The sequence below is a fragment of the Anas acuta genome, chromosome 1 (genome assembly GCF_963932015.1).
Source record: "Anas acuta chromosome 1, bAnaAcu1.1, whole genome shotgun sequence".
In the NCBI taxonomy this organism is placed as follows: Eukaryota; Metazoa; Chordata; class Aves; order Anseriformes; family Anatidae; genus Anas; species Anas acuta.
The window spans coordinates 158,601,980-158,614,581 of NC_088979.1; the positions used below are offsets into that span (position 1 = coordinate 158,601,980).

At 41.9% G+C, this 12,602-nt stretch overlaps 1 protein-coding gene across 1 annotated transcript; it reads left to right on the plus strand.

Annotated features, from left to right (window-relative positions):
• The first annotated feature begins 1,446 nt into the window (after nt 1-1,446).
• Nucleotides 1,447-12,097, plus strand: AMDHD1 (amidohydrolase domain containing 1). The gene is made up of 9 exons (XM_068668663.1): nt 1,447-1,650; nt 2,738-2,844; nt 3,727-3,791; nt 4,370-4,647; nt 6,736-6,961; nt 7,926-8,050; nt 10,673-10,766; nt 11,170-11,330; nt 11,833-12,097. Exons 1-9 carry the CDS (start codon nt 1,514-1,516, stop codon nt 11,945-11,947), a joined length of 1,308 nt encoding a protein of 435 aa, XP_068524764.1. The 5' UTR covers nt 1,447-1,513; the 3' UTR covers nt 11,948-12,097.
• Nucleotides 12,098-12,602: the final 505 nt, after the last annotated feature.

Genomic DNA, 12,602 nt, shown 5'->3' on the forward strand with positions numbered 1-12,602 from the left:
CACTCTACCTTCCTGTTTTTACCTCCAGTGAATTCTGACATTAATGTTTTTATAATACAGCCTAATTTATATAATCTCTTCTTTTCTACCAAATCCAAGAATTTCTTGAGGATGCAACCTAGAAACTGCTTTGTCTCTCTGAGTAGGACTTTAAAAATGTATTAGGCACTGCATGTCATGAACCATGGGCTTTGCAGTAGATTGACCTTGTTCTTCATTTTCTTGCCTATTAAAGAGAAGAATCCTCAACAGAAAACAACAGAAAATAAATACTGTATACAATGTGTGTATACAAAATACTGAGTTTTCTGCAAGCAGAACACAAGGCTGAGAATGAAAATACTTGCGAATACAAGGAAGGTGATTTTGCAGTACTTAAAAACTGCCATAAGACAGTGCAATGGGGAAGCAGTCCTCATTCTAAACCTCTTTATTTTCCTGCCATCCCACCACACAAGAGGTGAGCTGTGTGCTGGGGTGTGCTTCAGCTCTGCTGCTTTTATGGGCAGGACTGAACCGGCAAGTGCCAGACCCCACCACAGCGTGCGGCACTGCATTCCTCACACCCCAGCTCTCACACCACCTCTGCTGCTGAAACGTCATCCCATGCGGTGTCTTGCCCTTGCTATCACTCTCTTGAGAGGTTCCTCGTTAATTTCTGCTTTCATACAAACTGTGATACTGCCAGGGAAAGCCAAAATAAGCAGCAGGATCTCCTGGAAGCAGCACAGCACCACCTACCACCTCTCATGTCCACCTTTTGTATTCCTGGTGAGAGAAAATGCTCAGAAGGAAGACACAGATTATGGTGTGCAGGATTTGAGCCAACAAATCCATCTGTTTCTGCTATATAGGAGTATGTGTATGCACGGAAGTGTGTTTTAAGCATTAGACATCAAGCCCCTTTCTAAAAGATAATAGAGTGTCTGAAGATTGCCACCATCACAGAGGTGTTTGAGGGACCACCTACTCAGAAATCCACTCCGTTTGCCAGCTGGGAATTACTGGAGCCCCACACTCGCTGTGAATAGCTGAAGAGAGAAGAAAATTGGAAATCCACATGGAGAGCGTTTGCTCCCCAGCTCTCCCATCCCCAGTTCTGTAGGGGGCAGCAGAATCTAACAAACCTTTGATCGTGGACTCGGATAAATTAGCATCAACCCAGATAAATGAGCGTCTGCCTGGATATCCAGGCGATGAGAGGTGTTGGGCTCCCTCGGGGGCTGCAGCTGGCAGGCTGGCGAGGCCACGGGTGCCAGCACACGCACCCAGCTCAGAAGCTCCCCATTCCCCTGCGGGGGTCTGGGCTGTGCTGTGATGGGGAGAGCAGCCCAGCGACCCTGCCAGCAGCACCCTGACAAAACCCATTGGGGAAAGCCCACCGAGTCCCTGCCCTGCCTGCCAGGGGGCCGCCCCGGGGCCCCCCTGGGTGCAGGAGGCGCCATTTCGCGCACCGCCCCGGGGGACTTTGAGCCGAGCGGCGGCCGCCCCCCGGCCGCCATTTGGCGCTGCCATGGCGGGGGAGCAGCGGCTGCTGCTGGAGAACGCCCGGCAGCTGGTGCTGGTGTGCGGCCGGGGCGAGAAGTACCTGCTGCAGGCCGGCATGGCCAGCCTGGCCGTGCTGCAAAACGCCAGCCTGGTGGTGGGACAGTGAGTGGCAGGGCCGGGGGGCTGCAGGGCGGCCAGGTGCCCTCGGCCCCGGTGGGCAGTGTGGGGATGGGGTCTGGGTGGGGCGAGGCTTGGGCTCCGGGGTGTGCAGCGGGATGGGAAAGAAACGATTCCTTGAAGCGTGCACTCGTAATTCCCATCATTTCAATCAGTAGCCTGCTAACTTACTTTTTAATGCTATGTGCACATCTTTAGCCTCTTAATGATAACTTCTTGCATGCTGCAGATTGTGACTGTCACCCTGTTCTCTGCTTTACTTCTAGGTGAACTGATGTGAACTAGCAGCAATCACATAAATGCTTTGTGCAATTAACAGAATCGCAGTTAACGAATGCATGCGGCTCCATCTCTTCTCTCCTGCTCCTAAGTGCTCTGGCTGTGACCGTGCCTGCCTCTTGGCAGCCCTGCTGCCTAGCGTAGAGGTGCCCTCAGTGCGCTGCCCGTGATGACTCCCGGCTGCTGTCCCCAATGCCTGAAAAGAGCTGGAGAAAGGCGAGGCTTAAAGAACAGAGCCTGACAGCTCCACTCGTGTGGCAAGGTCGAGCCTTGTGCATTCAGGGCATGCCCCGTGCCCAGCACAGTCTGAGATCCCCAGTACGATCCTCCAGATCCACCCTGAGAAAACGCCCATTGAACTGAAGATCAGCCCCGAGCAGATTTATCCCCACAGCTCACAGGGAGGCAAGGGGTAGCAGTGCCACTGGCTTCCTTGAGAAGAATGCCCTGCAGATACTTGCAGGAGGAATGTGTTACATTTGCTGATCCACAAGACAATAACAATGTTGTCTAGCGGAAGTTAGAACAGAGTACCAAGGTATCATCCTAAAGGAGTCTGAGGAGAGGACAAGACGTGTTACGGCAGAGAACTAGAAATGTATAGCATAACCCATCATTTGCTGTGCCTCGGTAAGATTAGCAAGCCACCTCCTCTGTGCATCTTTAGTCCTGCTAACAGTTCTCAGTGTTCCTGCTCTGCTGCTAGAGTTGTTGCTTCAGGGGCTCTTTGACCACTTTTGGAGCTTGACCTTTAAAGAGATACAAGATTCCTTTGTTCATCATCTATTTACAGAGATGGTTATATAAAAGCTGTGGGCCCCGCAGATGTTATTCGCAATCAGTTTTCAGGAGCAACATTTGAAAGAAAAATTGACTGCACTGGGAAATGCATATTGCCGGGTAGGTTTGTTTTGTCATATTGATGTAATGCAGAAAGGCTGCAAGTGCTTAGAGACAAAATACACATGTGAAGCGTTCCTTGGTCCTTTTTCCTCTTCATTAAGTACTGGTTTGATAATATCTTGTGGTGGGGGATAGAGTATGGTACCTTCTTCATCAGGATTGTTGGAAGGGTAAGGTTGCAGCACTCAGGGTATTTCTTTTGGCTTTGTGGTGGAGCTGTGTCTCCTATTGTTTCACCTTACATCTGTATCGTAGATCACAGCTGTAATGTAGCTGGTTCTCTGAGTGACTTAAATCTCACATCTCTTTCTGTCCCCTTTCCATCAGCTGTTCAGCTGTGGAGCTTTATCTCTCTCGGTGCTGTTCATAGATAGTTGGAGGCCCAAGGGCAGTACAGGAGTTCGTCACACACTCTGAAACTTTACCTGGTTCTGAGCAAGTATATTGCATTTTAAACTTTCCTGGTGGTATTACCACATGAGCTGTTAGACCTCTTTTTTTTTTTTTTTTTGAAATGCACTTTGGCATTCAGTAGTGTTGGTTTCACAGCTCTTTGAAAAAGCTCCCACTGGAGCAAGCGGGCAATTGCTGAAGTGCTAGAGTGCTGAGCCCAGCATAAACACTTTGCTTTCTTCAGAGAACACAAATAAACGGTAGTAAACAATTTCAAAGATTGTAATTTATCACTTCAACAAATAAAACATCATCAAAACAACATGAGAAACCGAGCAAGTTTCCTGGAGACATTTTGGATTTTTCTTTCTCTGTAAACAGAGGCTTTGTAGGGGAGCTTCTGTTGCCCATTTAAGTTGCTTGCATGTTAATGCTTTTCTTCTACAGTGAAATAACTTGAGTGTACGTTTACTTTGTTTTCTTTAGGCCTGGTAGATGCACATACACATCCAGTGTGGGCTGGTGATAGGGTTCATGAGTTTGCAATGAAGGTAACAGCATGAAATTACAGAGCTGGATTTTTCTTTCTCTCTCTTTTATTTTTTTTAATGCATAACTCTTTCTAGTGACATCTGTCTTTCATATGTAGAAAATAATGTAATTTCTGTCATGAAATACAAGTGAGGGAGGATGGCTGAGTTGTGAGGACTGATAGGCTGCAAGGGGAGTGGAACTGCAGCTTTTGCAGCCAGTCTCAGTGCACTTCTGCATTAACTGAAGCAATCCAGGAGTGTCACCTTTTGTTCCCATCTTAATCTTGAAGTCTTTTTTCTTTCATTCTTGTTTTTCCACATAAATGAATCTGTAAGCTAGAGATAGGTTTTCTCCTAGGGCCCAGGGGACATTATTTTTATGTAGCTTTTTACATTGTTTCTTTGCTTAGGTGGAGGGGAGAGAGAAGAGTAGAGAGAAGGAGGGAGGAAGGATTAATGGGGATATTTTTTATCTTTTTCTCTCTCACTGCAAAGAGACTTCAAGGCACTTTCCATAATCACTTGGAGAGAAAATACACACTTAATGGCTAATTGTATGTGTGTGGTGTTGTTTTTGTTTTCTTTTTTCTCCCAAGCTGGCAGGCGCTTCCTATATGGAAATCCACCAGGCTGGAGGAGGTATTCATTTTACTGTGGAACACACTCGGAAAGCCACAGAAGAAGAGCTGTTCAGTACTTTCAAACACCGACTTGAACGCATGCGCAGAGCAGGATCTACTTTGGTTGAGTGCAAGAGTGGATATGGCTTAAATTTAGAAACGGAACTTAAAATGCTTAGAGTGATTGAACGTGCTAAGCAATCCATGGATATTGGCATTTCATCAACATACTGTGGAGCTCATTCCGTGCCAAAGTAATGTGACTTAATTTTTCTTGCTCTTTTTCAGTGTTACTGCTTTTCATTGAAATTTGGTTGTTTTCAGAAAACTTTGTTCTGCCCAGCTCTCCTAAAATGTAACAAAATATATTTGAAACAATATGTTTATGTTTCCCAGTTTGGGTCTTCTTAAATCCTCTTCTGTTTTCTTCATATGCTCATGTCCAGAATATTTTGCTTGCATTTTCTTTGACCCATCAAACTTAGATTCTGCCTCAGGTTTTTATTCTGGGAAGAATTTTGCAGTTTTCCCTGATCTAAGGCCTGAATGTTCAGAGTGGTCCTCTGCCTTTGACTGGCTCATGAACATCTGGGGCAAGTTACACGGTGAAGGTGGCATCGTGTTTTGTTGAGCTCAAGTTTTCAATTCTTAATTTCCTGCAGCTTCTGTAACAGTGGAAGATCTCAAGGGGAGCACGTTGCCCACAGGTTCGGGGCTGGAAATTGCTCTTCTGAACGATTCAGATACAAATAAGTGATGAGCTTGTGGATTCTAGGATTTGTTAAACAGACATCTTCCAAGTCACATAAGCTCATGCCAGTTTCCTTTCATCATTATATTCCATAAAAGTGTCCTGTAGATATGCATAAATCATGTAAACAAAAGGTTAAGATCGATTTGACTCTTTTTACTTAAATCTTTATGATTTATATAAGTCTTAAAAAATAACGCTTTCTTTTGCTATAGGTTTATATAATGTTTGTTCCTCTCCATTTGACCTTGCAGAAATGTTTGCAGCATTAGAACTTCTGGACTATGAATATTGCTGGTTCTTTAAGAATCGAACCTAAAAAGCAGGCTTAAAGCAGGGGGGCAAAGAAGTAACTGATTTACCATTCCTGTAGTCATCATTTTGAATTAAATTCATGATTTTTGGGGCTATCTGATTCTAATTTTTTTATTATTATTTTTAGTTTATTGGTAAGGCTTTACTGGGCCCGTTTTTCATCTTTAGGAAGGAATTTTCAAAGTGATTTCCCGAGCAAAAGCCTCTTGCATTAGAACAACATCAGTTTTCAGTTTTTGGGCATTATGTCCCCAAAAACGTGAGATCAAGACTGTTTTGTCTTGGCTCTGGTCCTAATTTTTAAGTCCAAAGTCCTCCAAAGACTACTGAGCCTAAAGCAGAAAAGGGAGAAGGCTTGACATGGTAAGAGCCTGAGCAAGCCCAAGAACTGTTTCTGTGAAAGGTGAACAAAAGAAGGGCAGTGTGCCAGGTTTTACTCCGCTTTATAACTGCACAACCTCATTTGTAAATCAGAGCAGACTGGGGCTTCTTGAATTTACTGCCACTGTAAAACCCTGAACTCCCCCACATATGGCACTTGTGCAGTTCTGGTCTGCGCATGCTTTACAGCGCCTGAAATGAGGATTGAGCTGTCACAGACATTTAGCTGTAGTATGTCACTTATCTTCAGATCTTAAAATTGCAAAATACTAACTCTATTACATATTTTGGGATTGTTCATTCTTTCAGAGCCATTTACCTATCTCTCCTGGGTTATCTTTTGTGTAATAGGAGGTTCATAAATGGTTCTGACATTGGCAGATCTAATCTCGGGAGGCCTCTCTGATTTAGAGATGGTTATCTAGCTATTGCTCTGAATGATATCATAAAAGGAGGAGAGGTAAAAAAAAACACTACACATACCCTTTGAGCTTTGATACTTGCATAAAAATACTGCATGAATATCATTTAAGACATTAAAATAATCATTTACATATTTTGCATGGTTGTGTTTTAGGATACAATACAGCTGGGTCAGAATATATGAATAGGAAAGCAGAAGTATTGGTTTTTAAATGTCCCATGTCTTGGTTAGCATCCAAAGAAACCAACCTTATAAAATAAAGAGTAATATAGGCTAAAACTTTTGAATGGAAAGTAGCTCATGGTTTGAGTGTACATAAATTACAGCAACTTTTGTTTTTTAATCTGAAGTTTGAGTGATTTGTATTTGCATCATTTTCTAAACGATCTGGTAATTGCATGTATGATTTGAATATTTGCCAAGCTTCGAAGTTTTTGTTCTTACGGCTCTGTAACATTTTATTTTCATTAGAGGGAAAACTGCTACTGAGGCCGCAGATGACATTATCAATAACCATCTCCCTAAACTGAAAGAACTCAAACTAAGTGGTGAAATGCATGTTAACAATATAGATGTGTTCTGTGAGAAGGGCGTCTTTGATCTGGATTCTACTAGGAGAATTCTTCAAGCTGGAAAAGATATAGGGTTACAGATTAACTTCCATGGTGATGAACTCCATCCGATGAAATCTGCTGAGGTACTTCTCTCTTAATGTTCAGTTAAGCCACTTTTGGTTTTGTGTTGCTTTTATTAGACCTCAGTCTTTGAAAGAATTGCAGTTTTCACATCCAAGGTTTTCTTTTCAAATACTTTATGAAGTAGATCATTCATAGACAATATGAATGTGCAGCCATTGTGCAGTTTTGGACCTGGAAGGAAACCCTGACCTGTGTGACTGACATGCACTGCCTAATCAAACATCGACTTGGCTTATCTTCCACATGTGATACGGATGGGGGAGGTGGCTATCCACCCAAGGATGACAAAAGAATAGTTTATATGCAACTGGGGAAATACTTTTTCCTCAAATGTACTGTTAGCAGTAACAAGATGTGCAGTATAGCACACTCAGAGGGTTGGTTTAGCCAAGAATAGGCTCGAAACTATTTTGTTAAAGAAAGTCTGTCCCTTTCAATGTTTTACCATCATTTAAAGATTTCCTGTTTCCCATGGGTTCTGCTCAGATTATTCTCTACTACATTTTCAAGAAAATCTTAATTGATCATAAAAGCCTTCTTGGTGCTTCACCACAGAAAGCAGCAGTCACACTGCTTGTTCTGCAGCCAGTGTCAGTTCTGTCAGCCCTTTTCTTTTGCTTACTTTGTGAACAGGAGTTCATAATGGTTTTATCCATAGCTGGCCAACAGTGTACACGTTCATCTGTCAAAAACACCACTGAAGGTTCCCTTCCTCTCAGGTTAATACCTTTCTCTGATTAACTTTTCATGCAGTAAAGTAGAAAATATTTTGTCTCTGTATTTCATTTGTTCTTTCAGGCACTCTTTATGATTTTTCTTTTAGTAAATTTGACATTAACAATGAGTTGTCTGCTCCACTCATTTGATAACAACATTGTTTGACTGAATTAACTGTTAACTGTTACTCACCTTAATTACTAATTACTCACCTTAATTGAGTAATTTTCTTGATAATTCCCTCAGCTTGGAGCTGAACTAGGAGCCCAGGCTATCAGCCACCTAGAAGAAGTTAGTGATGAAGGCATTGCAGCAATAGCAAGAGCTAAGTGTGCAGCTGTCCTCTTGCCAACTACTGCCTACATGCTAAGGTAAGGCCACTAGATTGGAGGAAAAACTTTTGGAACAACAAAAACATATTTGTGGTTTAGGGTCTTCTTATGCAAAAGTGTAGGCTTGTATCTGTCTCCTAATGAGCAGGCAGGATCAGTGAAGACAAATCACAAAGAGCTGAATGAGCCTACTCATGTCGTATTTCTGGTGGACATTCCCAAAAACGAGGCAGTACCCCATTTCTGAGAAGTCTCACAGTAGATTGTGAGTGGTTTAGTCAACACTAGAATTTAGCCCTCGTGATAGGCTGACAATAATCAGGCATTCATTTAAGAAGAGAATGACTGGTTTTCATCAACACATTTAAACTTTGGAAATTGAATTGGCCTTTTTTCAGGCAATTTTTATCTGCAGTGTTTGTATTCTCTTGAAGAATTTTTTGCTGGGAAATGAGTCCTTTGGTTGTCTTAAGAGGTGAAAGACTGGGTAACATTGTAAAAAATTGATCTGATTTTACCCAGGCAATGCTGAGCAGAATTGGCTTAAATGCACTATTTTCCATGTGCAGAGATTTCAGATAAGCATAAATGGATCACTTGCTTCACTCTAGGTCATGAGGACCACAACCCAATAATGCCTTCTATTCTGTAAAGAGAAAAATCCTCAAACTGATTTTTTTTTTCAGTGGCCTGCTTTCTGAGGAGTTGGAAGGGCTTGTGCAGTTGTTATCTATGTCATTCTGATCATGTTCACTTCTGTGTCTGTGCTTGTGCTCATATTTGTGGTTAGCATATCCTGCACCACTGCTTCTGAACCCACTGGCTAATTGCAACTAAACGCACTGCCAGAATGCAGATCTTGGAGATAACTTCTGGTCCTGCAGGTTGACCCTGGGCAGGGAGGTAAAGGAGAGACAGCAGAACCATATCTACCTGTGGAATAGGCAGCAGCCGTAGCTCACATTGTTCAGAGAATCCATGCAGTGAAAGGTTTATAACCTCAGGATAAGTCTCAGACTGAGATAATGATCAGCTGTGAGTAATGGTAATGAGGCCTCATTTGTTCTGGTGTCCAGTGCACTATTTATTGAACACAGATCTCCCGTTCTAATATACTCTAAAAAGAGGAAGCCGTGTTTGAGGTACAACAGATAACTAGTTAAGAGTATTAGAGGGCCAAAAGCTGCACGACACCAATATGAGCAAAAGTTGCTGTGAGTTGATGTGGTACATCCTTTGAGATGCTGGCCTCCCTCAGCTCCACTACTAATTATGAGACTTCAGACCTCACAAGATCCTGCCCCTGCAGTAGTCCCAGGTATTATGAAAAGCTGTAGCAGCCAGGGCTTCATATGATGACCAGAACTGGGCCAGAGAATGCAGCTGAAGGGTTGCTTAATGATAAACATGCTCTCATTTTGGCCTTTGCTAACAGTTGTTTGCAGTATTCCTTAGTAGGAGTCTGGCAGTAGAGCACAGAGGACATGTGAGGACAGGGAGCAGCTTTTCAGACAAATCTTTTTAAATGCAGTTAACTCTCAGAGGGTCCTGTTGTGTACAGATCATGGTGTTTTCTCATAAATCTGCTAGGAGACTTCTATAGCAAGAGAATTGCCTTATACTAAATAAAAGCTCTTCAGAGATCTTGTTTATTGTTCTTTTCTGTTAACTGCAGTGCTTTTAAAACTACTTTTTGAGTAGCTCTTGCTCTGTGTTTTCATTTTTATTGTTACACTGGTTTATTTCTGGAAATTATGGTTGGTGCTGCTGGTGTTACAGCAGCTCTGGCTAAAAATCCTTAGTGAGTGTCTTTCCTAAGGCTGCTGACCGTCCTTGCAAACACCTATCCTGCTTTACCAAGTGTCTGAACAGTTTTGAAACAGCTATTCCAGATACTGAAGTTGATTGTAAATGCGACTGTTCATAAGATCAGAGCTCAGTTGGTGGTTACTACAGAGGTACCTCCTAACTGCCAAGTAATGTAAACCAGGGACATCATGCTCATAACGTTAGTGGATTTTATCGGTGGTAGAAGGTCAGATCTATGAAGCTGGATTCCCGCATAACCCTGAAGTTACAGCACCCCGGTGGGTTGTTTATATAGAATTCAGTGGGAGCATGAGGCTTTTATGAAGCAGCTAGCTTTAGCTAGTGAAGCTAGCTATTGTTTGCATTAACACTGCTAAGTGAGAGAAATCCTATAATACATACAAATGAAACTCACACTGTCAAGTTATGTTGAATTGCCAGCAGAATCAGGAAGAGACTATTGCATTGGTTATGCCTCTGCTCATGTTTGCAAGTCTGTCTTTGAAGCTAAAAGACTAGAAAATTACTTTTTTGAGAAATGAAGATTTTCACCTTGTAAATCCTTAAGTGGCTGAGGCCTGGATAAATACCAACATTTCAGTGGCCTGCAGCGTGGTGCTTGATAGTGGTTACTGTCACATGTTATTACTGCAAAAACAGTGGATCACAGTTTCCATTTATGCTGTCCATAGGGTGATAGGTATCCAAGAGGAGGATTTGGCCTTTCATCTCCAAAAGAATTGGTGTAACTGAATGCATGGATGTAGCCAAACTGAGTGATGACTTTTGCTCTTGTAATTCATCATGTAATAACTAAGAGAATTGTACTGACAAGCGTTTTTTTCCCACTAGACTGAAGCAACCTCAAGCTAGAAAAATGTTAAATGAAGGAGTTATAGTTGCTCTTGGCAGTGATTTTAATCCTAATGCATACTGTTTTTCAATGGTAAGCTATCCCTAATACTTACAACAACACAAAATTACAAAATCTCCCGCTAGTACGAATTGTGTGTAGATCTTACATATATAAAACATTCTTCGTATCCACAGAGAACTGCATGCGCAGCTTAGACAATTGCTCCTGCCTATTTATGTGGGTTGGTACTTTTTGCCAGAAATTCTTGAAACTTAAAGGGGGTTGATTTTTCAAATGCACTGAGGCTTCAAAAAAAAAAGCTTGCAAAGTTCCTGATTCCACATTTCTCATTTTGGAATTGGCAAGATTTACATCATGTGGGACAACTCCTTTTGTTGCATAAGGTGGGAGGAGAGTGCTGTGGGATTTGAGGCATAAACAACTTTATTTTTGTTATTGGTAACTCCCATTTTCTGCTTAATTTTCCTGCTAGCCTATGGTGATGCATCTGGCCTGTGTAAACATGAAGATGTCAATGAATGAAGCACTAGCAGCTGCCACCATTAATGCAGCTTATGCTCTGGGAAAATCAGACACGCATGGCTCCATAGAGATCGGCAAGCAGGGGGACCTTGTTATTATAAATTCATCAAGGTATGTTCTTCTGTTATCGTTTGTAATGTGATTTGACATAAGGGACTTAATTTTTCACTGTGAGGATAGTGGAGAGGTTAATGAATTCCTTGTGTTTAGAAGTTATTTTTACTTATAAAAAGGGACACAGCTAGCATTTTAGACCCACTTTCATTCTCCTTAATCCCTCCAGTGAAAGATAAAGCATCATAGTTTTAGGGCTAATATTACAAATAACCCGTGCGCATTGACAAATTATCTAAAGATAATACGTGTTTATTTTGTGGAAGGATTTCTGTAATGATTTGTACATTAGTTCATTGTATTCATGCAACAAGAGACCAACATGTACATGTAAATGTGGAATTTTGAATCAACGTCAACAGGGAATAGTGTTTTCCATGGTTTAAGCAAATGGTTCCCATGGTTTAAGTAAATATTTTGTAATTGCCAGGTATACTAGGTATGTGACCTGCTTTTATGCAAATAACAGATATTCTTAAACATCTCGTTGTCTTTTTAGGTGGGAGCATTTGATTTACCAGTTCGGGGGACATCAAACATTGATTGACTATGTTATAGTTAAAGGAGAAGTTGTCTATAAAAACGAGAGGTGTGGGATAACGAGCAGTTACTGAAGGAAGACAGTAATTTAGGAAGCTGCTATAATCAAATTGGCATGGAATATTTCAAAGTGACAGACAAATTAGATTTGTATTTACTGGTAAATTGATTGCTTGTTCATCTTACCAGCCCTTTTATTCAAATAAATGTTACCATGCATTACCCATCTAGTATATCAGCCGTCTGGTGCATCTTCATATCAGTTGTCCTTCTCTCCTTCTTCTCCGGTGCATAAAAATGATTTGAAACATGCCTGTTAGAAATAAACAGTTTTCTGTATATTTTTAAACTATAAAATTGTTGTATTTGAGGAAAAAAAAAAAAAAACAAGCACAGAAAACCAACAATCTATGAATAAAGAAAGGAAGTTGTGGGAAGCTGGGTGTCAGCCTCTTCTCACGTGTAACCAGTGATACAACTAAAGGCAATGGCCTCAAGTTGTGCCAGGGGAGGTTCAGGTTGGAAATGAGGAGATATTTCTGCTCAGAAAGAGCAGTCAGGCACTGGGGCGGGTTGCCCAGGGAGGTGGTGGAGTTACTGTCCCTGGGGGTGTTTCAGGGAAGGTTGGACATGGTGCTTGGGGACATGCTTTAGTGGGTGACATTGGTGGTGGGTGAGATGGTTGGACCAGATATCTTAGAGGACTTGTCCAACCTTAATGATTCCATT